Source organism: Triturus cristatus, chromosome 3_2 (genome assembly GCF_964204655.1).
Source record: "Triturus cristatus chromosome 3_2, aTriCri1.1, whole genome shotgun sequence".
In the NCBI taxonomy this organism is placed as follows: Eukaryota; Metazoa; Chordata; class Amphibia; order Caudata; family Salamandridae; genus Triturus; species Triturus cristatus.
Window position 1 is genome coordinate 954,502,347 of NC_140584.1, and position 27,284 is coordinate 954,529,630.

At 44.6% G+C, this 27,284-nt stretch overlaps 1 protein-coding gene across 1 annotated transcript in view; it reads left to right on the forward strand.

The window, feature by feature from the left end:
- The window catches only part of AATF (apoptosis antagonizing transcription factor), a 363,992-nt gene that overhangs the window by 254,445 nt on the left and 82,263 nt on the right, over positions 1-27,284 (forward strand). The window contains exons 9-10 of the mRNA XM_085649474.1: positions 9,584-9,651; positions 17,360-17,440. Of these exons, the coding sequence (XP_085505600.1) occupies positions 9,584-9,651; positions 17,360-17,440 (149 nt within the window). The remainder of the gene's footprint in view (positions 1-9,583; positions 9,652-17,359; positions 17,441-27,284) is intronic.

The following is a 27,284-nucleotide window of genomic DNA, read 5'->3' on the forward strand; positions in this document are numbered from 1 at the left end:
CTTCCTGAGCCCCCCTCCTGCTGGAATTCTGTGTAAAGCGGGGTGCAGCGACTGGTCTTCTCTCTTCAGTCGTCTTCTAAGGAAAGTGACAAACCTGATGGTCTCCTAATCTCAGAGTCCTGTGTAATCGTTTGTACTGGGCAGGCTCCATGGTGGCTGCTGCCGTTTATCACAAGTGCGTGAGTTCCTTGGAAGATTTTGAACTCCAGTCAGATAGCCAAGTTACTCCCTGTGCACACTTGTCTCACTGAACGTACTGTATGATGTGGAGAAGACTGGAAATAAACCACACTATCAAGTGAGAGTAATACCCTTTAAACTGAAAACAACTTATAAAATGATGCCCTCTTAAAATATTTGTTAAAGTGCTTCAGAATTTCTTTTGCACTGGTGGCCACACATCTGTGGAAAGTCGCCTCCCCCCGCCCTCCTGATGGGATCTGCTCCTAAAAGACTTAGCTGTTCCTCCTTTTATTTATTTGTTTACACATCAAAACATTTCATTAATCGTTCAATTGCAGTGACCGAACCGTTGAGATCAAAGTTTAGTTTGTAGCTTTATACAGCGCGACTTATCTCCCGTGAGGGTATCCAGGCACTGTCCATGGGCATGAGGAGACTGGGTGATTTGCCGAGAATCACAGGATGTTGTTCCAACGCAGAAACGCAAATTCGGTCCCCAGCTTCCAAGTCGGCAGCTCGGCCGCTGTGCCACATCCTCGTGTCCACCACAGTACCTTCAGAGTGCTTTTAGACTTGACGCTAGTGATGAACATTAAGGTTCAAAAGCACTGCGGTGGTCCGCCACAGAGCGTTTGAAAACCTTTCTGGAATGTACGCCAGAATATATTCTTTTTTTTTTTTTAAACTACAGGTCACAAGTTAACCGCTTCCCTCATGGCCAAAGTTTTTTAATTTTTTTTATTTGGGATAAGTGTGACATGTGACGCCAACATCACGCTGCTTGAATATGAAACTAGTCCACACCAGCAATTGTCGACAGGTTTCAGTGAAATCATTGCACACACCTGCGCACACACGTGGAGGAGTGTGGCTCAATGGTTAGAGCGGCAGACGCAGGAGTGGACACTTCACAGGGAAAGCCAGGAGGGGTTCCACAGCGGTATGAGTATCAGCGCCAGGAAACCGCAAAGGCGACACCGCAAGGTGGCCGTCTGGTGACAGTGCGCTCTATAAGTACCTCGACATTTACCTTGACATTTACATTTATACCTTGTATATCTTTAAAATCCCCAAAGTGTGGGGGAAAGGAACGTAAATTTTTGCCAATTTGTCAAAAATAAGTTATGCATGCTTAAGGGTCCCGTGCTCACTACACCACTGGATTCAAGCTAGCCTGGCTAATGAAGGGTGATGCTCTGAAACCAGTCCCAGGATGATTATTTCCGGTCCAGGGAGGACCTGGCTTGGCAGTTCGGGCTGGACTGTTCCGATAAGTAACAGGGTCAAGACTGATCTGCATATGGCTGCGTCCAAACTGGGGTGCTGGTGAGCAAAAGAATGATGGATTCAACCCAGATCCTTGGGACTGGGGGTGAATGTTTGTATTGTCCAGCATTCCACCCATCAATTGTTACTTTTGCATATGTTGCCCTAAGTGGGAAGGGTCTGCCCAAACTTGGGTCCCGTGCTCAACACACCACTGGATTCAAGCTAGCCTGGCTGATGAAGGGTGATGCCCTGAAACCAGTCCCAGGATGCTTGTTTCTGGTCCAGGGAGGACCTGGCTTGGCAGTTCAAGCTGGACTGTTCCGATGAGGAACAGGGTCAAGACTGATTTGCATATGGCTGGGTCCAAACTGATTTGGTGTGCTGAGCAAAAGAATGATGGATTAAACCCAGATCCTTGTGACTGGGGGTGAATGTTTGCATTGTCCAGCATTCCATCCATCAATTGTTTCTTTTGCATATGCTTAAGCAACAGCAGCTAAGGAGTTAACAAATAAGTTGTCCTCCCTCCCAGCACATCCTCATCTATGCTGACCTCGACCCCGCCCCCTCTTTTGCCCCATACCCCCCTTCCCAACCACCCACCCCACCCAGTTGTGTTTTATCTGCAGAGCTCTCTATGCCCAGATGCAAAAGCTGCATGCACCTTACCAGTTAATCCTGTGCAGAGGGGCGCAGACTGCTCCTGTGGAGTGAGGCCCCTACTGCCTTGCATAGCTTTTGTTCCTACCTTTAGAGACATGTCAGATTAAACACGATGGAATGGAAAGTCGCCTAGAGGAAGTAACAGTGGTTAGTTAAACACTGGCCCCAGCTTTTCCGCTCGTCATTTATCACTCTGTGCAGATGCACAACGTGCCCGGTTGTTGCCATGTTTTATTGTTTCTAAACACATTATAAATTTAGCAACGACCGCATTACGTGTTAAATTGACGTCATCGCAGTGCAAATAACGTTAGCAGTCGCGTGTCCCTCCTGGTCACAGTTCCACTGCTGTGCTCTCTGCGGAGCGCGCGGCATGAATACAAAGCGGCACGCCGGGAGAGCTGTCCGTGGTGCTGAGCGGGCCCCAGCCCGCCCCCGCCCCTACTCGCACAGGGCCTTGAGCCCATGTTTGCGCGTGGCCTCTGGGGCAGCTGTTCTCAGCACGGCGCAGTTACAGCACCTCGCCTCTTGTCCGCGTCCCCCTGCCAGCTGCCAGCGGTGGCCGTGATTTAGGAGGGGAGATAAACTGATAGATTTGCTGCCAGAGACGTGTCGGTAGAATCGATCAGATAAACGGGCACCCCAAAAAAACTCAAAATAGCTGGCTGGTTTCATGCGATAATAAACCGGTGGCCTCTGATCCCTCCGCTTTTTAAATATAATTGCTGCAGGAGTCGTGTAAAAAAATAAATCAAATAAAAAAAAGTGTTTTCTCGGGACTCGTGACTAAGGCATCTTACCATTTCTAGTACATTGACTGCTATCTGAATTTTGAGGTGTCACCCCCCCCCCTCCCCCACCTCCCTCCCCTTTTCGTATTATCTGGGAGCGTTGTTATGTTCCTGTGCACATTAGGCGCCCTGTTGACACCACACGAGGGTCCTGGGCCTACAGAATGGTAAAACGCTGGCATTCTGTGCGGCTGAACCCTCATTGAGCGCCAGGCAACGTAGTGATAGTTTGGCATCGCGATTCGCAAATTGTCCATTCGTAGAGTTTCACAAAACAACCCGCCTAATAGATAAATTAGACAGGTCGCTATTTGCAACCCCCTTTAATTGGCTGTCATTTAAGGGGGGTGGGGGCAGCTAAGCACAGCAGACTTCCGTTTCTGCATTTTGAGATGTGAAACATATATTTTTAAAAGCAACCTATGCCCTTGAAGGGTACAGGTGCTGATATATATATATTTTAAAAAGTTTACAGCTTGGTAATGCATCTGGGGTAACAGGTGCTTGCTCCCCTGAGGTTGGCAACACAGTTTCTAAGGGAGAATCTGTTCCCTGGAGGCAGCTTCCACTTTGCACATCAATTACTACTCAAATTTGAGGGTCGGGAGCCGTCAATGAATGGTTTGCAACCACAGCTGCAATCATATGGAATTAATATATCCCTTTTTGAATCACTAACAGGAGAGAGTGCCTCTTTTGTGCCCCCTCCTATTTGCAATTCGGAATGTTCTTTGTACAAGTTAATTAAATAAACTAAAAACACTAATGATTGGCATTTAGAAATAAGGGGGCGCCCAATCTGCCATTTTCTCGCTAAGATTCATTTGAAGAGTGGAGGTGAAAATGAAACTTTCTTTTTGTCTTTTTATTCCATGAAACCTCTCAAGCTCAAGCCTGCTGCTGCTCCGGGTATGGCCTGTAGCTATTGTAGGCGTGGTCCGTTTCCAAAACTTGTCAGTAGTCTGCATCACTTGCTAAAGACATTGGGTTTATTTAGAGTTTGGTGGACAGGGTACTCCTGCAGATTTGTACCTCGTCTGGCAAACTGAGAGTCCGCCTGTTCTATTTAGAGTGGGGCGAAACACCTTCTTACCACCACTGGAACCCCTGCTGGTTCCGCAAGCAGAACTGTTACACAGTTGGGCCAGCGTGCATCAGGCCATCTCATGGACTTTTTTTTCCTGTTCGGGCGGTCCCAAAAATAAATAAAAATAAATGACATCTACACCTTGGGAGAAAACTCTCAGGGTGTCAGGGATATTAGTTCTTTACTTTTCAAAAACAAACTTCTGTTTGTTTATGGACATAAAAAAGATTTCTGGTCTGCCACATAAAACATAGCGACTGCCCAGCAAAGTTTCAATGTTTTAACAGGACCTGCCACTGCAGTTACTCTGATGGCATAGAGATCGCTCCCAGGAAGGCAGAGATCTCTTAAAATAGTGAGCTCTAGGCCACGAGGGCAGCCAAGTACATGCCTTTGCTGCCCTTGCAAATGTTGAGAATCATGTCAACGTCAAAATGAATCCCCTTTCTACCTTAGAGTCCGACCTTAACAGGAATATTCATTACCCTGGGCTGCTTCATGGGTTCCAGCTATGTTTTTCGGGAGAGTAAATCACTTTGATATTATACACATAATCTCAGAGTGAATAATCGTGGAGATCTATTTTTCTGTGTTTTATAATCTTGGGTCTTGTCTTTTTTCAGGAAATCAAAGGTCTTTCTTTTTTATGCACCAACCACTCTCGTGCTCTCTTCCCTTAACCTATCCCTTTCCATGACATGTTTTACCATAATCTTCCCTTCGTGCTATTCCTAGCACTCATCCTAATGCGATCCACAACCCTTTTCTTCAACCTATCCTTTTCCCTGCCCCGATATTATCTTAAAGTTAATTTTATTCTTATTTGATTGCTATCCATAACCCTTTTCCTCGTTCTAAATCTTTCACTGGGCTGTAATGAAACCCATCCCTGTACCTTTCCCAATTCTGTTTTCCAACTTCTGTTTTTATTCTCTAAGCAGCTCCCTCTCCACGTACGAGATTTTTGTATTCCAAAATGTTTTTCCTGAGATGGACATGCCACCTCTAAATGCATGTGCAAAAACTATGCACACTCTACCTGGGCAGTGGAATCATACCGCGCACGAGCCAGGCCTCAGTCTTGCATGTGTAGGCGGCAGATACAGAACCCATGCATGTGACACTTGGATCAGGCTTCATGGCCCATGTCTTCCTCCAACCCATACTCTGCTCTCACTGTCTGTGGCTGGGATTCAATCGAAGGCCAAATGTTCATCTGGGCAGCGGCTCTGCTTAAAACGATCACCCCTTCACGCACTGGAATGCGATCTGCTGTGTGTAATGAGATAATCGTATTCAAGACTCTGAGATGATGGATTGAGCAAGATTCATCTGTGAAATTCTGCAGTGTGAGACACTGCCCTTTTTTCAGCTACTCTTTCCAACTTCCCCAATAGATGGTGATTGGTGAACTAAATGTATCATGAAATAGTGCCGGTGTGCGTGTGCCAACTATTGATCCGTTGGAATGGGACTGCAGTGAAATGCATCTCGCTAATGAACTCAGCAGTGGACGTGCAGTATATGTCTTTCCGGTTTATCTATCTTTCCAAATCTTCTCTCGTAAGGCGCTTCCCTACACGGGCCTGTCCTAGGCAACCGCATGTTGGGCCTGTAAATGTCCATGGCTGAGCATGCTGCAACTTTCATCATTGTGTTTGTGTAGGAAGATCCCACAGTGTAGTATCACAATGTATCTTATACCTGTCAAAACCTGTAAATTTGATGCAAAAAGAATACCTAAAAGGCAAATTAAGAGAGAATGGCACACTTAAAAGAAGAGTGTTTGGGGGTCTCTGAGGTTGGTAGGGTGCGAGCTCTGTGCCTTCAGCATTTCCCCCTAGTACGAGCCCATGCAATAGAGGATGTTATATGCTTGAATTAAATGAAAATTGCCCGTGGATCTACCATTTGATGTACCAATCAAGTCAACAAATATGAACCAAGTCCTCCTAGTGTAAAAGATGCAGCTAATCAAAGCAGGGGTCATTTGAGGAGAGCAAGAGACTATTCTCAGCACCTGAGATGCAGGATCCTTTATTAGGAGAAGCAGGCCACGGTGCAAACAATGCGATGTGGACAAAGACTTTGGTCACTGGAGATGCTTGAGGTTAAGGCTACTTGGAGCCCGAAGATCTTGGTGGAAGGAAGCCAACAAGCCTTTGCAACTGCAAGTTGACGCGTGCACATGAGTTTGGTTATTACAGCCCCCACGAGGGAAACTTGGTGAGAGGGAAGGGCAGGCCTCTAGTGCTGTGGAGAACCACCACCTGTGTTTCAGTACCTTACAGAGTCCGGAGGAGCTCGGTATCAGCAGACCGATTGACTTAGTTGCGGTGCCTGTGAATGCAGGGAAGTGACTCCTTCACTTAAACGGATATTCCTTCAGGTTTCTTTGATGCCCACAGGCCTTGGAAGGTTCTTGTATGGTGTACAGGCACAGTCGATGTAGCAGACTGGAAGCGAGTCGAAGATGAGCCCAAATGAAGTCCAGCAAAGTCTGGAGTGCCCAGACAGTAGAAGAAGTGGTGTCTGATCTGAATGTTGTCCCACGACGAATCTAGGGACCTACACCCAAGTAAGCCCTTAAGTACCCTAAGGAAAGGATTGGCACGATTCCCTGTTCATCAAGGGGGAATGGGTTAAGGTCCTTACAGACATCACCACCGCCTTGTGGTACTGCAACAAGCATGGTGGAGTGGGGTTGGGGGTCTTGAGCCAGAAGGTCCTACCTCTCTAGGACTGGTAGGTTCTTTAAACACCAGGGCAGATAAAATCAGTTGCCATTGCCTTGTAGATCACGATCAGAGGTGGTACAGCGCATCTTCCAGCAATGGGGGAGAGCCCTGGATTGATCTCATCTCCACCACGGTGTGCATGTTGGAGTTCCCAAGGCAGTTCTTCCTTGGAGATGAGTGTCAGACTGGAACTGAGGACTCCTGTGCACATTCCTGCCTCTTCCTCTCCTGCCCAAAGTTATGAAGAAGATCAGGAACAATCAGGCCCAAGACATCCTAGTGTCATCGATTGGCCCAGGAGAGTATGGTGCCCAGAAATTTCTGGCAATAAGCATCTGTTCTCGAATCCAGCTGCCTCTTCAGGAGGACCATCTGTTGCAGCAGCAGGGCAGGGTCCTGCTCCCAAGACTTCACAACTTACACCTCCATGCTTGGAGACTGAACAGAAACAGTTGATTGTTTTTGATCTCCCTCCAGCGGTAGTAAGAAATATCCTGACAGCTAGACATTCCTCCATCAAAACTATCTATGCGGGACGCAGGGAGAAGTTTATTTTTTGGTGTTCTGTTAGGCATATTCAGTACCTTCAAGCCCAGTCAATCTTTTCTCCCTGTCATGAACCCAGCAAAGTCTTGCTGTGGCATAGTTAAAGGTTATTTGTCTGCCTTATCTGCCATTTCAGTTACCTGATCGGGAATCTTTTTTTAAATCACCTATTGTGATGAGTTTTCTAAAAGGGCTGACTCACATGTTTGCTCCAAACACTTTTGTGATTCTCTATTGGGATCTTAATTTGGTTCTCACAGTTCTGATGTGCACCCCATTCGAGCCGATGCACAGTTGCCTTCCAAGGTTGCTGACCTTGAAGACAATGTCCCTCATAGCGATCACACCATCTCGTACATGAGTGAGCTACAATCACTGTCTGTCCAACAACTGTGCACCTCTTTCTTTCAGACAAACTAGTGCTCATGTTTAATGCGACAATCCCTCTGAAAGTTATCCAGCCTTTCCACATCGGGTCTGCCGGAGTTCTGTATCCTGCCTCATCCATCAAAGGAGGCAGAAAGACTCCATCGCTTAGACCCTAGGAGAGCTTTTACAATGATTGCATCAGGGACCATCAGGTGAATGATCGATGCTTCGTTGGCTTTTCTAGGACAAAGAAAGTAAGGCAGTGCAGAAACCGACAATCTCCCGATGGGTTATCCTTTGTGTAAAGATCTACTACTCATTGGCCGAGAAACAACTGCCAGAAGGCTTAAGGGCTCATTCCAACAGAGCCAAGGCTGCTACCTTGCAGTGGCACGCAGAGTACCTGTCTTGGACATCTGCCAGACCATGACGTGGGCATCAGTCCACATGTTCAAGAATCACTACTGTCTGGATAGCCAGGCCAGTCTGGAGGGGCACTTTGTCCGTTCAGTCCTGCAGACCCACCACCTGGGAAGGTACTTCTTTGGTAACTATTCCAAAGGTGAGAAATCTGCAGTTAGACGCATCCATCAGATGAAAAAGTTACTTCTGTTCTGTAGCACTATTTCTGGTGGATACGCCAAAGACAGATTCGCTACCAACCTGCCCTCCCCCTTTCTTTTAAATTGACACTCTTCTCCATCGTAGTAGGGTTCCAGCTAAAGATCAGTAAATTGTAAAATCTAATTAATGAGAGCTCCTCATACGATGGCACGGACTGATATCAGAAAGAAGCTGACGTCCGCTCGCTGAGGTGGCAGATATATGTGTCCCGATATCACTTTCAGAACAGAAAGAACCCGACACGGAGCTGCACAACGGCACCTACTGGGGTGTGAGGGAATTGCTGACAAAAAACATCTCCAGTTCCAGTCTGGCTCCTGGGGGTATTCACAAGTTGAGCAATCTGTGCTTAGAGAGAGTATCCACCCAAAAGTGTGTTACAGAAGGTAAGTCATTTTTCACCAGGTTCCCACATACCCAGTGTCCCCATGGCATGCTCTTTGCTTAGATGAACTTAAATTCCAGTAATGTCTTATTTTCAGTCAGGAGAGAACTATTGAGTCTACCAGTGCTGACATTCTGAATGTTTAATAGCTGTGTGAGGTTATTGTTAGGAGTAATTAACATTCAGGTTTCCATTTTGAAAACTATTAGCATGTTGCAAATGTTTTAAATTGTTGACATCATATCGTTTGAGTGTTGTTATAGAGAGACTCTGAACTGAGGCTATGGGTGGGTAGGAGGGAAGACTCCATGGTTCGTCTTAGTTGGGACACTGAGCCATTGAAAAGGGAAAAACAGGAAGACAAACATTGGAAAGTTGATGCTCCAGACCTATACCAGCCATTATAATCCCGGAGCTACTCCTTTGTCTTCATTGGAGCTCTCGGCTTTCCAATTTTCTAATTGTTTTTTATCGCCGCCATGTTGAAATGGAAGATGAGCTCATGGATCCTTTTATTGCATAGACAACTGCTGGAATGGCTAGTAAAAGGAGATGGCGGAGGCTATGTGACCTCCAGGGGCATTCTGATAAGCACTGTGGAGGTGTGCTCTGCGGCAGCCAAGTCAGAGGCGTTCACTGCGGTGAGTGCCTGGAAAGTAACTGAGCGGGACCCAGTGGCCTGTGCGGGCCTCCATTTTGCTTCGCAGCTTTTGACGTCAGCCAGCCCTGCAACGAACACCATTCCTCCAGGCGCCCGATATATCTGCTGGCTTTTGGACATTCTTAATTGTTGCATTCAACCCCAGTTTTGTGCTTGTCTCCATAGACTGAGTGAGGTGTGTGCCGATGATTGAAATCACCTGTAGCCTTGTCTTCAGAATTTATATATCTGGCTGGCGTGCTAATGTATTTACATGTCTTTTTCCAGCTACTGCGAGAACTTATAGAGCGCAAAACCAGCTCGATGGATCCCAACGATCAAGTGGCCATGGGCCGGTAAGTAAGAGCTGCTAGCCGCCTGCCCAGAGACCGCTGCAAGCCTCGAGCGCGCGCCCTCACCCACTCGCTCAAAAGAGAAAGAGAAAAAAGCCTGCGAGCTCAGAGGTCAGGCTCAATTACATGAGCTACCTCGACTGGATGAAACCCTTCTATTAGGAATAAATCATAGCACGCACTGCCAAAAGATTATGTCAGAACCATTACTCCTTGGGCAGTGGCGCTGAGAACATGCAATAACTTATTCCCTCCCCTCTTTATTATTCTCACAACAGCAGTGAACTGTTCTAACTTATCATCACACATCAGCTTGCAACAGATTGGAAGAGTGAGGTGTCAAATGACCTCACAGGCATTCCGGTTCGAAGACCAGAGTTGAAACGCACCCCCCTATCCTGCCAGATTTTTAGGATGTCCACGCAGGATACATGTACAGGCAATGAAACTAATTGGTAATGTTTTACAGAAGTGGTTATCCTTAAGTGCTGTGGTTGTTTGTGGCCTTTGTGGACCAACATTGGACATCTCTACCTTACATAGACAGCTATGTGGGGGTCGGTTTCAGGTCAGCTGGTTAATTTAGTTGATTATTGCATCAGCTGCTGAAATCTTTTTGCAATGCCCGTGTCATGGAGGGAGGGCGCCACGTACAATACCTATATCATGGCAGAGTTTCAGTGTTCTGGAAATATTCTATTGTCATGTGCGTTCCACAGTGTCCTATAATGATGCCACGCAAGAAAGAACCACATCTTCCTGTATGTGCCAATGTGGCATTAAGACCCACTGCATCATGTAAGATCCGTAATGTTTGTATTGACCTCAGCATCCTTAAAGGTCCACAGCATCCTGTAAGATGCTCAGATTTGTAATACCAACAACCTCCTTGGAGAGCCACAGAATTCTGGGCGAGCTACTGCATCATTCAGGACAATGGTTTTGTGATACCAGTGGTCGCAGGCAGGTGCTGGGGGCGAAGGAGTAAGTCGAAGATTGACCAACGAGGTCACGAGCGTTGACTAATATGCCACCAAACAACGTTTGTTTAGTGTCGCCAATACTATACATTTATCTGGATTTCCAATAAAATAGATGGCTACAATTAAGATTTTATTAAGATTGCTGTAATTGGATTTTGCAGGCGTTGCTCCAGATGTGCGCCGACTTTTTGATAAAGTTTTCAAATCTTATCAGCGCATGCAACATTTTCCAACACCAGTGCATTTAGCCAACGAGATATATGCCTGACAAAATTGTGGTGCTCTGCACATAAATTCTGACCACCTCCTTGCAAGGCCCCCAGGAGAGAAGAGGAGCGACCAATGGTGAATTTAGCGCATACCTTTTTGGAAGAAAACACTTAAAAGAGAGCCTTAACCACTTCAAGATATCGGTGGTGGCTTGAGCAAGGATTGCTCAACACACGCCCAGGGCTGTTCCGCAAACGGAGCCAACATGAATGTATCGTGCTGCACTTTTTTATTGTACTTTTTAAAAAAGTTGTCTTTTTAAGCTATCGTATTTACTTTAACATGCAAGAATGTACGTTAATTGAATATCGGTGTATCTGGGTTTATTGAAATCATGTTACACATATTTCAAAACTTTGCAGAAGGATACAATACACATTTTATTACTGTACACCTATGCACGAGCAATTCACTTTTGAAAGGATTACCCCAAACATAAAACCAGGAGGCTTCCTGGCACTTGAAACAGTCATAATATCAAATCATATGAAATGCAAGAAACACCGGTTATATTTTTTGTCAACTTATTCTATCGATGTAAGTTTCTAGCAGGGGACATGTCATGTTTTAATACTTTTACAGGCAACAGATTGGTTTGATGTGTACTGTTTTCTTTCCTTATAACTTGGATTTAAAAGGTTTTCTTACGCACGAGGCTTAAGGTGTCCTTACTTTGCCCATGTTTAGTTTCCCATCTCACCCTGTGTGATGATGCTCGTGTGACGCCATTTTAGGAATTTGCTGTCAATGACCACGGAAGAAGGGAGAATGCATTTCAGTTTTGTTCATTTACTTGATTTTTAAAAAAAGACACCAAGATCGACGAAACATGTCTTGACATTGAGATATTAAAAACACAACCATTCTCAAAGCCAGTAAATCTGGTTTTAAAGTGGTGTTAGCACATTAGAGTAAGACACCTGGGCGAGAATCTGCAGGAGAGGGCGAGGAGGTCTATAGTTGTAAAGTAGTCCCCGATGTAGTTTAATGGAAGCACTCGAGTGGAGGTGGATAAATACATTCCACCAACCAGTAGCATTAGATGAGATATTAATACTCCACTTGGTTGAGTTGAGGTGTGATGGACAAGTCTCAAGCCAATAGCTGAAAGAAGCTAATCAAGAAAGGTTACTCCTTGAAAGGAGCTACCCAAAGTCCACACTATGTATGTTGGTAGCAACATGCCTGTTTGGCCATGCTGTCAAAACCCAGACCTAAAAACGACAATTTTTCAGAACAAATGTCTACATGGAAATGACCAAAGAAAAATTCCTGTGCACTTTATACAAGTAAGTTGTTAACCTCCCATTTGCCTTAATGGCACAACCTGGACTGATCGGGAAATCCAAATTCTTGTCTCAATGTTTTTTTTCTTTCTTGTGTCCCATCAGCGCTTCATGTATGTGGTTGATGGACCTGTAAACTGCTGTAATGTGGTCAATATCTTGGATTTAAATACAGTTCTTTATATATGGGAGAACTTCAGGTTGGTTGATAATGCAATAGTCATGTAGGTCCAATGGGTCGGGAAAGGGACTCTGGAGATTTAATGCCAGATTTCCATACTGTCCACTGGAGATAGATTTGCGTACAGCTAAAATAAATAGGAATAACATACATAGTCTTTGGTTATCCTGAAAATCTGGAAAGCACAGCTTCCACGTGGACCATCGAGAGTCAGCCCTGCTACAGTAGGATGCTGAGATAGAAGATCTCGAATGTTGTCCCATGACAATTATGAAACATTCCAACAAACTTGTTTTTTTCAGTTCTTCCAACATTTTCCATTCGAAAATTGCAAAAAGAAGTGAGCTAAAACAATGCATAAATAAAAGGAGGCCCGGCAGAGCTTCTCGTGCTGGACATGGGACAGATTGAGAGCTCCGCAAGAGTCCAATGAGATGACTCCGTCAACAAGCACTCAGCAAGAAATCTGGAGTTAATATTGTTCTAGCATCAGGTCTGACTCTGCTTTTTGAAAACCATTAAATACATACCCTTATGTTGTGTGATGACATCAATCAATTAAGTACATTACACAATTCTGTATGTACTTTTTTAGTTTTATAAAGCGCAAACTAGACTCAAAGGTATCGGAGTGATTTACACGAGCACCACTTGGGTTACAGACAGACACATGCATTTTTGTTAGGCACGGGGAGATTAAGTGATTTGCCCCAAATCGCAGGATGTTGAGTGTCCTTGCCGAGACCCTAACCCGGCTCCCCAGCTCTGAGGTCGACCTCTCTAGCCATTAGGCCACATCCTCTCCCCAAATGTCTGTGTTGCGGATTTTATACAAAGTAATTGGTATTTCATAATTTTGCTTTGTCCAGTGACCACAAACTATTTAACAATGTAAGTTAAAGAAAAACTCTGTTATTCCAAAGAAATATGTCAATTTTCACCATTCCTAGTTTTCTTTTATGGTGAAATGATGCTCATCTTTTAATGTGTGAATGTGTCTGTGGTCAAATGTGGTGTTGCATATCTGGCTCCTGACCGTTTACAGCACCCAACAAATTAACTAAGTAATTAGCTAACCCTGTGGTTATGTATCTACATTTATATATTTTGCTTCCACTACAGGGAAAAAAAATATAATCTACCCAAACCTCACCAAACCACCACTCTATGACTCATCCTGTCCTCTTCCAAAATATCCCCTACCTGCACTCTCTGACTCCTCCCAAACCTCTTTACAACTATGAACTCCCAAATAAATCTTTACAGACTCTTCCCTCCTCTATCCATTCTTTATCTTATTCATTCAACTAACAGGCTCTCTGACTCCTCCCAAACCTCTTTTACTACTAAGAACTCCCAAAAACACCTTTCTAAACTCTTCCCTCTATCCAATGGGGGCAGGTAAGTTTAGGAAGGATGGGGGCAGACGGGACACACGCACACCCACAGCTGTGCATTCACACATACGCACAAACACATCCATTCACAACACTCATTATCAAACATTCATACATACACGCACGCACCAAACATTTATTTAAAAAAAAAACACCCTCTTACCTGCAGCTCTGCTGCCTTCCCTCATTAGCCGACGAGGAAAGGCAGCAGTCCCAACATAATCACAGAGTGGGACGGGGTCAGTGAGTCTGTCGTGGCCAGGAATCCTCAGGATCGTGCGTTGCTCTATAAGGGTCCACCTCTCGACACCCCCGCGGTCTGATATATATTCACAGACTCCATGAGGTGGTCCAGCGGGGGAATGAAAGGATGGGGACAGCAGGGAGGGAGACCTGTGGAGCGAGAATGAGACAGCGATCAGTAACCACCTCCCTGTCTTCCTTCCTACTCTACCCCTGCCCTACCCACTACTAGTGTCAGGACTCTACCTTTAAAGGAAGATAACACACTTCGCTGGCGGGGTACCAACAAGACGTAGGGAAGCATTCACAGATATCTAGAGCAAAAACATGGAGCGTTATTACGTGTGATCCTACCACCCATATACCTCACATGGGACTATCGCTTGGGGGTGAACCTACCCTGGAGTCAAAATTTTAAGACAAAACAGGGGTGCGGAAGAGCTGTCCTCCTGCTTACTCTCAGAACCCCTGCTGCGGAATGTAATAAAGAAAACAGTAAAATTCCATTGCCTGTATAATACCCCCACAATAAGGTATCACGCACATGTCACATAGGCACGCATCCGCATTACTTCATGAGGTCATGACTATGTTCAACAATCGGGCGTCAGACAGGACAGGACATATCACGATAAACAAATGTGCATTAGTATTGGCAGTCAACGACCCCTCTTCTTGTTGAGGGCAAAAGACCATTCATTGTTATGTACACCACACAATAATGTTTCTTGCTATTGCAGTGTACCAACTACTACTGCTCTTAGCGGATCCTGATAGGAGCTGCTATGACTGTGTTATCATCTGGTTAACAGAAAGGCTGCGCCCTTTCTCTCCCCGCATGGACCTCTGCAATCGGGTTCGCCAATGAGGGAGACATGCGCCTGGGATCCATTTCTCGAGGGAAATATTCGGGCCGGATTGGCGATATCTCCATAGGGTTCGTTCTCCAGTCGGAACGTGGACTACAATGGGGCAAACAAACAAACCTCGCACGAGGAGACTCCCGAAGGTTGCTTCGCAAGGAACCACTGATCCGGGTTCCACCAATGAAGCAACGGGAAAGATTGCCCCTGCCTGGCCACAGTACCTGAGCTGAGCGAATGTCCGTAGGGAAGGAAGAGTGGTGCTAGCAGCACCCTTACCCGCCTCCTTGAAGATCGCAGCGCAGCTCCCGGCATAGAGTAAGCGGCACTCGGAAGGTGCCCCGGAAGCTCTATGTGTGCTCAGCGCCCTGGCGTCATGACGTCACGGCCGTCGGGGACCTGCAAAGGCTCATGGGGCTTGTAGTTCCGGCCCAGTCTATCGCGCTCGTGCGCGTTTTGTCAGTGTTCCTTGGGCACCTCTCGCATGGGACCTGACAGAGTCTGCTGACCCCACCCCACACTGTGATGAAGTTTCACTGATAGACACTCAACCCTGGGCGCTTCAGGGCTTAAAACTGAAGCTCCTAGATGCGAGGCAATCAGTAACGCTACCCCTCGTCACTGAGGGGAAGGGCCTCATGGACCTTTGTTGAGCTGAGGTGGTCGCGCCCACAAAGAGCTGTGACTTCCTCAGCCCAGCAAAGTTCCGCTCAGGCAGCCAGGAGCATGTGCATTTAGCGCATGTCTGGCTCCTGGCTGCCTCACCTGAAAATGAACTGTATATGTCAATCTGACCTTTGTACAGCCTGACAGACACTGTTCGTGAGGCGCAAAAGATGGGGGGCGTGGCCCCTCAGCCCCAGTGGACCGACCCGGCTGCTATCCATCCTTTATCCTATTCATACAATGAAGAGACTCACATCTACCACCCCCAATATCAATTTATATTTCCCTCTACTAATCCACCACCAATCCACTTTAGGATTACTCTCTGAAAAGCTCTTCAACGCCTCCTATGGGGTAGTCAGTACTATGTAAATATAATTACAATACAAAAAATAAGCAATCTATAACCAATGACAGTGAAGGGTTTCTGCAGTGCGCACTAAGTCGTGAATTCCCCCCAAAAAAATGTCTTAGGTGCTCGACTTCCAATGGTTCACTGTCATACAACCATGAAGTCCATAAACATCAAATTTTGTGAGGAAGGAACACCATAAAAAAGTCCATGAACTAGAAGTCTTCTGTCTTCTAAATTTCTTTATTTGTCACAAACGTGAAATCTTTAATTGATGATGATTCAATAATTCACAAAATATTGGTCTTCCAAATACATTTCACAAAGCTTTATCAACCTCTTAGCCCTTGTTAAGCCAATGCGTTTCGTCCTACCCTTAGGATTTCCTCAGGGCTGTAAAGAGTACCTAAGGGTAGGACAAAACGCGTTGGCTTAACAAGGGCTAAGAGGTTGATAAAGCTTTGTGAAATGTATTTGGAAGACCAATATTTTGTGAATTATAGAATCATCATCAATTGAAGATATCACGTTTGTGATAAAGAAATTTAGAAGACCGAAGACTAGAGTTCATGGACTTTTTTTATGGTGTTCCTTCCTCACAATATTACAAAAAATAAGCAATTAACAACTTCACAAAGGGGGTCTCCTTACTGATGCTCTATTGTGAAAACAAGTCAAACTTTTCTGCCCAACCATTAGATGGCAAGAAAACACATATTAATGCTATATAATAATATCATCATTGATGAGAACTTGTTTTTATATAGGGCTTTATACCACTAAGTGTAAGCGCTGTAAATAACATCTGTTATTGTTGCCCTATTTATTGGCACTTAACTTACCCATATTAGAATGGTGGAAGGCTGAGTCGCAGCATCCTGCTGGCTATTGCAAGTGAAGCTGCAGAGGTTTGTTACAAGTAACTGCTTTTATTTGATTTATTTAAAACCTAAAGTTAAAGTATTTTAGACCGAGGTTTTTTTACGCGATTGGATGGTCTTGCTAAAGTTCCACTAAGTGTGTGATTGATGATCAGTAATAGAATCCCTCATTCTATTCTTTTTGTCACTATTTGTGGTAAAAATGTGCACACGTCATTGTAAAACCTTTTGGAGAAAATGTCCCTCTGGTGCAGAAGGGACCTTTACATACCGTGGGCAAACCTCCACTGAGCTTTTGTTTGGATAACTCTGTGGAACTGGCTAGTCCTAGAACCTTGCCTTCTGGACTCAGTACCCAATGATGACTATCAGTTCTTGCGATTAGTAACTTCTTGGGGTCACTTCTCCTTTCTGTGTGCCCTGTGTCTCTCATGACTTATTCTTCCTGCTGTCAGTTTCCTGGACATGGGTATCTTCTTTTGGGGAAGTGTGCAAGATATGAAATGCATGGACCTTGGGGATGCGGGAAGATTGGAGAACTTCCATTTTTCTATCATGATTTATCACCGCCTCTGCTGTCTATTTCCAGGCAATGGCTGGCTATACAGAAGTTGAGAAGTAAAATGAAGAAAAAAGTTGACACCAAAGCCAGCAAAGGCCGGAAAGTGCGGTAGGTTATTTTTGTACATTTACTAGCACTATCGCTTAGTTTAACATGTGCTGTTGATTCACAAGAATTCTTCTTAGCACTCATACAGCAGGGCACAGCTAAAACCCCTTAAACATCAAAAACAAAGCACTCCACCCTATGTGTCCACATTATACTTGTTAACCCGTTTTTCCATGAACAGAGCACTCAGTGAGAGGTCCTACCCCATGTGGAAGCCCATTTCCATAGCTGGCCTCAGATTTCACCAATGGGCTTTCCTAGGAGAAGTTGATGGTTGTCATTAGAAGCAATGAACATGGACCCCTGGGTGCTTCAGAGACCCTTCTTGTCTGTTACATTGAATGCACCTGGCCAGGCAGATATAGTTTCTGTTTTCCTTCCCACCTAACTGGAACCACAGAATTAATGAAATTAACATAAAAACATCGAAGTAAGCATAAAAAATGAGTGGCAGTCAGGAGCGAATAGAACAAAACAACATTTAAATTGGACTTAACAAAGAACATTTACAGTGTCAGCGATATGAGAAAGCTCGGTGTCATTTGGCTCCACCAGACTAAACTGAATGACATTACGCACCATGTCGATTGCGCCATCTTCTGGTCAAGCTAGATTAGATTGTTTCAGGTTGAAAAGTTTAATGTCAGGATAGTTGACACTGCTTTGTGCCAGACTAGCTGAGACTGATCCAAGCTAGCTTGGTTGAGATTGCTTCAAACTGTGTTGGTTGAGATTGCTTCAGGATAGACTGCTTGAGATCACTTCTAGCTCAAATGGACGAGACCATTTTCATCTGAAAGCTCTTATGGTTGAGATTTCTTCAAGCTCTTATGGTTGCCTCAGACTAAGATTGGCGTCCGGTCTAACTGGATGTGACGGCTTCAGGTCAGGTTGCTTGACATGGCATAATGCGAAGTGCGTGATGTAGCTTCACACAGTTTCAGTGAGTTGCCTCCATACCTGATTTGATGAGGTGACTTTAGGTAGGGTTAGTTGAACCCTCTGTAGTGCACGTGTTAGAAAAGATGGCTTCAGGCACTACTTTTATCTTGGTGAGGCCTTTTTTCTATGTACTGGGGTAGTTACTCAGCAGTAGCTGTATTCCATACTATTATTTACCATTGGAATGGGTTTGGTATCCTGCAGTTCTTGGGTGGAATCTGGAACACAGAATGTGTGGTCCAGATTCCACAGAAGGACAGTTGGCTCAGGCTTGTTCAGACGACTTAATGCTGATCTCCTAATTTCAATGAATTAAGGAAACTTACCGCTGCATGTTGTACTTATTGAAGAGGATTCTTCACTGGCGACGAGGATGGGATACGAACCCACGCGTGCAAAGCAGAGTCCTCGAGCCCTCTATCTGATTGGTTCTCCAATAGTAGCAAGATCAACTCCAGGAGGTGATAGAGGGTTTGAAACCCAGTTACCATGTGGCACATGCAAGTACACTAAGCTAATTTACACATGGGAAAAGTAGAGCAGTTAAAGGAACGACATAGACTAAAGGGCCTAACACTTTGGGGACCCAGATATTACCCAAATAAAATTTAATTGCTTATGCTTTAATGTTACAGGCTTTAAATAAATTGTGGCCCTAAGGCCATTATTTTCCCATATTGAAATGTTTAGGTCTTCTTTTATTTATTTTTCTCGGTCTTCAAGAACTTTCAAGTCTTTACTATGCGGAATAACAGATGTAGGTGTCTATACCTTTTTCCACTCTTGAACATTTATATAGAAAAGAGACATTCTTAAAATAATTTTTGGGCAGTCTTTGGGCTACATGTAGGTGGAAAATAGTGAGTGCAAGTTGCGCGCTGACTTTTTTCCAACCGGCCTGGTTTTTTGTGATGCAAACTATGTTCTGATATGTCGCATCACAAAAACGTTTATGCGCCAGGCTCATTGACTCACCTACCTAATGAATATCGATCAGCGGGTCACTGTTTGCGTCCCCCATGATAGGATACAAACACATGGATGGGTGGTTTCCTAAAGACTACTGCTTACTTCCCCCTCGGACGTTCAACGCAAATCTCAAAGGGGAAGCTACCTATTGGGGACAACTTCCCTTTTGCAAAAAAGCTGCTACTTCCATTGAGGTGTCGGCAACTTTTCAATGAATGGTGACCACAATTGTGGTCTTAAACCATTGATATATATCACATAGTGAATTGCACATAGGAGGGAGCCCTTCTTTTAAGTCTCCCTCCTAACTGCTATTTGGAATGAGTCACAAACCCTTTTTACAATTTGAAAAGGCTCTTCCAATTTGTAAAAAGGTTTTAGTGTGGAGTGACCAGGCATCCCGGATTTGGTAGACCAGTTCCGGTTTTTCATAATCTTAATTGGCAAATTTCTGTTAATTTAGCACTTGTCCCAAGTTTTAGAAAGGGACGACTGAAATGAGAGGGAGCCAAGTGTTTGTGTTCCAGTGCAGGGCTAGTAATACCCCCTAGCTGAAAGTAATGTAATTAACAAAGGTGATATTGTTTATAAAAGGTGCATTTAATTCCCACTTAGTGCCTCATTGTGTGTGTTTTCTCTGTTCGTGAGAGCGGACGAATAATTCGTTCTGTGCCCCTTGGAAGATGCAAAATTTGTGTTCTACTTTTGAGGAGTGGAGCACCTCTTTATTTTCAAAATGTGGTCCCCCAAGTATAGTGTGGAAAAAAAGATTCTTTTCAGTCGCTAACCCTGAGATTTTTGGAAATGACAGACTTTGTGACCACAAAATGGTTTTGTACACCTGCCCTTCCTGTTTATAGTATTTCAGCCAGTGGGGCAAAGGGGTAGAATTCATCAAGATGGCTATGATATGTACTCCTTATGTCCCAGTTTTTCAACGTCCCTTTCTTCAAGAGTGGTCAACTCAGTGGGTTTGAGCCCAGGTGGCTGAGAGTCTGCAAAAGTAATCTCAGAAAGGTCTGTATTTTAAATCTTTGTAGTCTCAGCCACATTTAGAACATGGCAGAGATTTCTTAGGAACCAGGACATACCTTCTTAGTATGTTGGAAAGTACAGAAACCTCTTGTCATGAGGAACCAGCCCTTTTAATGTTACCTTTTTTGTTTTTTGTATATTTGGTTTTGAAGTTGGGAATGGTTGTTATGAGTTATTATTGGGCTCCTCGTGTCACCGTTTCATGTACTTTGAAGGTACCTTGCTCACTAGACCCTAAAGACGAGGAGAATGCATCGCTTCTTGATTTAAAAAAAAACAAAAAACTGAGATGAACAATTTACTTGTGAGCACAGTATAAATCCGTACCTTTCAATGGCATCCGATAGAAAGTCAGGCCAGTCCGTCTGGGTCAATCCTGGCATTGTAATTTTTAAGATTGATGTCTTAAGATAATTTATTAAAAAAGGAAAGCGCTACTTTGTTGGCCTGAAACGCTTGTAATTATTGACTTATCAATATTCTTTTCTGTCAGCATCACACATAATGGGATGTATTCATGGTCTGGTCAAAGCCGCTGACAACATCGCGCGCCTGAGTCAGCCACTCATAAAACTTCTAACATAATGCGGCCCAGCCCTGCGTGTCTGACGGGGTCACGCCTGGCTCTGCGTGTCTGACTGAGGCACGCCTGGCTCTGCGCGTCTGACGGGGGCACGCCTGGCTCTGCGTGTCTGACTGAGGCACGCCTGGCTCTGCGCGTCTGACGGGGGCACGCCTGGCTCTGTGCGTCTGACGGGGGCACGCATGGCCTGCCGAGGGATGGAGGTCCTGCTGAGGGCAACCGTATCATACAGCGTTATGTTAACACCGCTGCAGCCGACCCCACGTCTGGCGGAGGTGGGCAGGCTCACAGCTTCCGGCTGCCAGTGGCCGTTCTGCTTCCTGAACTGAAACCTGAAGGCCCGAAGCTATGCTGTAAGTCAGGCCTCGTGGTCTCAACTTCTTGCCACCCACACCTAGAATACTGGAGTACCAATCAGGGCGTCTTCCTACCTGCCTCCCGACTTGAATGCTACTGGAGTACAAGGCCCGTGACCCCTGCCTAGAACATAGGTATAACATCCTGCCAGCGCCTGGATACCCTCACCGATGACGAGCAGCGTTCTACAAATCGGCCCTCCATAGAAATGACGAGTCTCTTTGCCAGAGAAGAATGTTATGGATTTCGCTCAATATCAGCTGTTCATTTGCCCTGGGTGGTACTGGCATATGTATGGAAGACTTCCTCAAGCACCCCGGCATGAAAGGTGATGGAGGACATAAACAGCCTTTAGTTCACACACATTTTGGACCTAAGTGCTGTTTATTTTTGTGGCTTGACCTCCTCCTGATCCATTTCAACCTTAAAGGAGACTTCAGACGTTGAGTCAATTCAGGCTCCAAACAATGATACATCGAGACCCACAGACATCAGCAAAATGCAGATCTGTACCTTCTCAGAGGTAGTTCCTTCCTTTGATTAGCACCCTTCTGACCCCCCCCCCATCCCTTTTAAATATAAAGCTGCTACCACCATCATCCTTTAGAAGTAGCTCTCTTACTCAAGTGGAAAATCTATTTTACAATTAAGAGACCCCCCCCAAAAAGATACAATTTTGTCAAAAGACACTAAAGAAGTCCAGTTTAGGCGTCTAGATTGCCACTCCAATTACTATAAGAGAACCACCATACACATCAAGAAATTGGACTCAATGATAAATAGAAGGATCATGTAAATCCACTGAAGAATTATGTTGGCTCTTCCTGGAAGTGGTGAATCAGCTAGGCGATAGCCTGCTGGTAGGCTTTTCTGACCGAATCCTCATGCCTGTGGCTCCTTCTTAAGTACCAAACATGATTAGCACCAAACAGTCCAACTTTAAAGGTGACGAGCTCCTCTGCTTCACCTCAGTTTGTGAGTTCACAACAGTATTGGAAGATTTCACTGGCAACGTTTTCCTGTAGTTGAAAGCATCAGGCATTAGCTACAAAATTATCAAAAAATTTGCACTGCCCGCCAATTCATCACTACACTAGTAATTGCCTCCCTTCCTACAGGTGAGGTCCCCAAATACTTCAAGCAATCTTTCAGCCCCCTTTTGCCCAAGAAATCAAACTCTGATGTCTGCTGGCCAGGTAAAAGCTCTGTTAGCTCGCGCCCTAATTCTGTAGCTCTTAGTCAGTGATAATAGGGACTGTATTGGTGTTCACACAACATCTGGATTTAAACGTAATTTTCAGCGACTTCCAGTCTGGGGTTAGTACTTGTTGTGACACCCAGACCAGTATTCTGTGCTCCAGAGAAGAGCTGCTGACAACAAAGGGTCAGGGTTAGGCTTGCCATGACCCTCTTGGATCTCTCTGCCGCATTTACACGGCGTTCATAATTCACTTCTAGGTCGGCTAGAGAAGACGAGCGGCATTGCTGTATCATAACTGTAGACTCGTAAGTCTATTCTTGAACAACGCACCTAACAGGTGAAAACAGGCTCCATTTCTGTCAAGAGTATACTTCCATTTAGTGTTTTTTGCCTGGTCTTCCCTTCAACTCCCTAAAATATATTTGATCTTAATGCCATATTCTAAACAGCCTCAGTGTTGGATACCTTATAAAACACTCTCGATTCTCAGCTGCATGCTAATATCACAGACAATTCCTAGAATCGATCCGAGTGAAGACAGCCTCACATACATACAATACTGGATTGAGAGTAACTAGTTGTATCTAAATTCCTGAAAGAGTGAGGTATTTCTATTTGGATTCACTGTGCCCAGCTGGTGTACATCTATAGACTCGAGCCCTCTTTGCACAGTCTACAAAACAAGAGCATTACCTTTGATGGGGACCTTTCTTTAATTTTTTTCCAACCACTTCTGGCTGGATCTTTGTCCATCTAATGGCTTCATGTCAAGCAAAGGGTGGAGTTCAGAACTCTCTGCCTTATCCACATTACACTGCACCACCATAACTCTGATTATCTTTGAAACTTCAGTCTACTTGTCAATCAACCAGAAGCATGAAGTAGGTAGTGAAGAGCAGATTCTCTCGCTGAACCTCTTTCTGCCATATAAACATTTTAGAAGGATCGGGTAACTCCACCAAATAATTATTTTGGCTCTTCCTGGATCAGGCGACCCAGAGAGGTGATAACCTCCAGGCATGCTTTTCAGACGGAACTCTCATGCCAGCATCCCCTTCGTAAGCACCAAAAAGTCCAACCTTGACTGTAACGATCTCCATTGCTTCTCCTAAGTTTGTGAGTTCGCAATAGAATTGGAAGATGCCACTAGCAAAGTTTTCCAGGATATGAGAGCACCAGTTGCTTCTTCTCACATCAACTGCACAATCATCATAAAGGGCATTATTTTTGATGGGGACCTTTCTTTGATTTATCCAAGCACATCTAGCCAGGCCCTTTGTTTATCAGTGGTTACATGTCAAGCACAGGGTGGAGTTAAAAACTCTGTCTTATCTACATTACACTGCACCGCCATAGCTCTGATTATCTTCAAAACTTCAGACTACCTGCTAATCAGCTTGAGGCATAAGGCAGGCCACTTAGAACATATTCTCTCTCTCTGGATCATTCCATGTAAACAGTTTAGGAGTTAATTTCACTCTTGTCTCTTACCACTAACATTATCTCACTGGCTGTTTGAACAGGAGTGTCCCCTTCATGGTGAATTAGCATGTACTCCTTCCTTGACTGCATGTAAAATGACTATCCTGGCTTGTATTTTGGTCCTGGCGTCACACTGATCCAGCGTGTGCTCAGAGCGCTAGGCCTGTCCTTGGCAATAGAGGCGCTAGACCTGTCCTGTGACCTGGAGGGGCTCACCAAGTGTGCCCTCATATTAGGCAGTGGACTACAAACCCATTCCTGGGTGTAACACACAAAGTAGTGGTGGCGGCTTCTATGAATCCTTAGAATGACCATACCTTGGTAATCGTATTAGTGAAATTGTAGCCTACTGAGCACTCTAGCACAAAGTTCCTCTTTTATGTGAAAGCCAGAACCGTGCAATGACATCGCATGTGTATGTCGAATCCGTGTATAGAATGCATGTAGTACATTTATTGTAGTAGAACTGTGTGTGGGTGAGTCTGATGACTGGTCAGTGGGACCTATTTTGTATGCCCCTGTTTGTAGCATTAAATTATACAAAAAAGTGATGGATGGAATGCTTGAATTTATCTCAGCCACTGGTTATTTCTCAGGCCGCATCCTAGTCCATTATTTTTCACACAAAGCCACCGATGTTTGGATCCAGCCATATGCACATCAGTCTTGACCCTGCTCCAATAGGAACAGTCCAGCCGAACTGCCAGGCCAGGTCCTCCCTGCACCGGATCACAAGACCTAGCACGTGTTTTACCTTAGTTAGGGCCACCTGCCCGGTATAGCCTAGTTCCAGTGACAGTGTGCACGAGGCCCACGTCTTTGCATACCCTTGCCCACTTAGGATGTTGCACTAAAGTATACAAAACCGTGATGGATATAGTGCTTTAATTAATCCCAACCACTGGCTATTACTCAGGGCTGGATCCCAGTCCATTGTTATTTTGCACAGCATGCCATCTCAGTTTAGACCCAGCCATATGAAAATCAGTCTTGACCATGCTCCCTTAACAACATTCCAACCCAAGTCCTTTTTGGCTCTGATTTGGGCTCCCCAATAGGCGTTAGATTGGTTCCAATGGCACAATGAGCACAACACTCACATCTCTGCATATCTTGACCACTTAGGGTGTTATGTTATGTTAATAAATTTGTTAAGCGCACGATTACCCGGGGTGTCACACTGAAGTGTCCTCCTTGACATACAGTTATCCAGATTAACAGATTGGATGCAGTCATTGAGAAAGGATTTGAACTAATTCAAAGTCGATGCCAGTCAATCCCATTCCCATCAAATGGTTTATCAGTTTATTATGATTGACTGTATCAATGGCTGCCCGAGTTATATATCGCTTTCTTCTAGAATTTTGCTTCGCTCTTCAAAAGTAAGGACCAGCACTATTGGAATGCTTCTCTTGGAACACAACCCAAGTTGCGAGTCATCCAGAATACCATTTTTTGATTAATAGTTATTTAGCCACTATTTTCTCATGGACATTACCCAGCACTGGCAAAAGGGGGATGGATAGGCTGATAGTTGGAAACTTCCTCAGAGTTTAAATATTCTTTTTTCAAATGTGGGATGGGCAGTGGGTTGAGTGACCTCATAATTCCTTTGTTACAACACTCTAGAACCATCCCAGTTGACAATGATGTTCTGAATTATTCCTGGAAAGACTTGGCAGTAACAGAGTCGATATCCTGCTGGATTAAGCCAGAAGAGAAGTCTACAGACGAGCCAAATTTGATTCCTAGCATAATTGTTTCTATTGATTTGCATGTTGGATTTCAAAGGAGGACTAGCTGTCATCTGCAACTCCCAAGTATTTGTGTTAGAATTTACATTGATGCTTGTGTTTTTGTAGTGTTGTGTATGATAAGAAATTTGATTTGGCTTCAACAATAAGCATTTTGTACTCCATTCATTGTAACAGTCGAGTTTGCAATATAATATTGGTGATGTTGAGAAGACTAGGTCTAGGATGGATCCTTTGGTGTTTGTTGGTTGTATTACATGCTGTATCACGTTGAGTGTGTTGTTGAGGTTGAGGTGATTTTCTCTTGCTTTTCTGAGTTTGTGTTGTCTGGGAGGTTGACATCACCCACAAGCATGGTGTGAACATTTTGGATAGACAAGATGGTGAGGAGATCTGAAAATTCATCAATAAAGCCCTTGTTCTGCACAGGAGACCAGTTGATCAGCTGGAAGGTTGCAGTCTGAGTTGTTTTGAGTGGGAAATGACATGTCTGCAGTTCCATGGAGTTGAATGGTACTCACTTACCTAGGGCACTGAACCAGGAGGACTTATGAATAATAGCAAGGCCAGCTCCCTTCTTAGGTGCACTGTCTACACAATAGCTGCTGCAGCCAATGGTAAGAAGCTTGCCTAGTATGTGTGAGGATGTGGGGGTGAACCATATTCATGTGATGTTGATGTGGAAGGTATGAAGATTGTGAAAGGGAATGAGATGTGCGATGTCCGGTGTATGGAGTACTGCAGAGAACACTTTAATTAACATGAGTTGGAATGAGTGTTATTTAATTTGAGGATGTGTGCAAGTTAGTGGGATATGTGTGAGGTTGGGTCTATGTGTTGTGTGAGTGCTCTCTGAGTGTTTCAGTCGTTTGGGTCTGTGTGTGATTGTGGGGATTAGTAGTATGTGGTGCTCAATGAGGCACCTGATTACCTCTTACCCTGTAAGCTTCAGTGGAACAGGAATTCTGACCCAAACAACCGCAAACATTGCCTGGGAGATAGGACGCACTGAAGAGCTGATTGAAGTAGAGAAAAGGCAGAAAGTGATATCACTTCCTGTGCAGATGAATGAAGGGAAATGCATTGATGTTACATCCTCTAGAGATGGATGATCAGGAATAAAGTCCTGTTGTCTGGCTTCATCTTTTAAAGATTGTTTTGGTGGTAGTATTATGCCTGGATCCATTTGCTGATATATGTTTAGATTCTGCCTGTAGATAATTTCAGCTCCTCCCCATGTTGCTGTCACTCTATTGAGGAACGCTATTTTATCTTCGAAGGGAATCCGGTTAGCCAGAACCAGTATTGTAGTATAGGACTGACTTAAGGGCTGGTTACGCCCAGTGCGACAATCGGTTTTTGACGCCCCTTCCCCCATGACCTCCTTCTCTACAGATTCCCTCACAACCACCCTCCAACAGTGCTCAATTCCCTCCATAACTCCCTCACACATGCATTTCATTTGTTTTTTAGCGCTACTCATACCAGTGTAGGGTGTCAGAACACTTTATAGCACACACA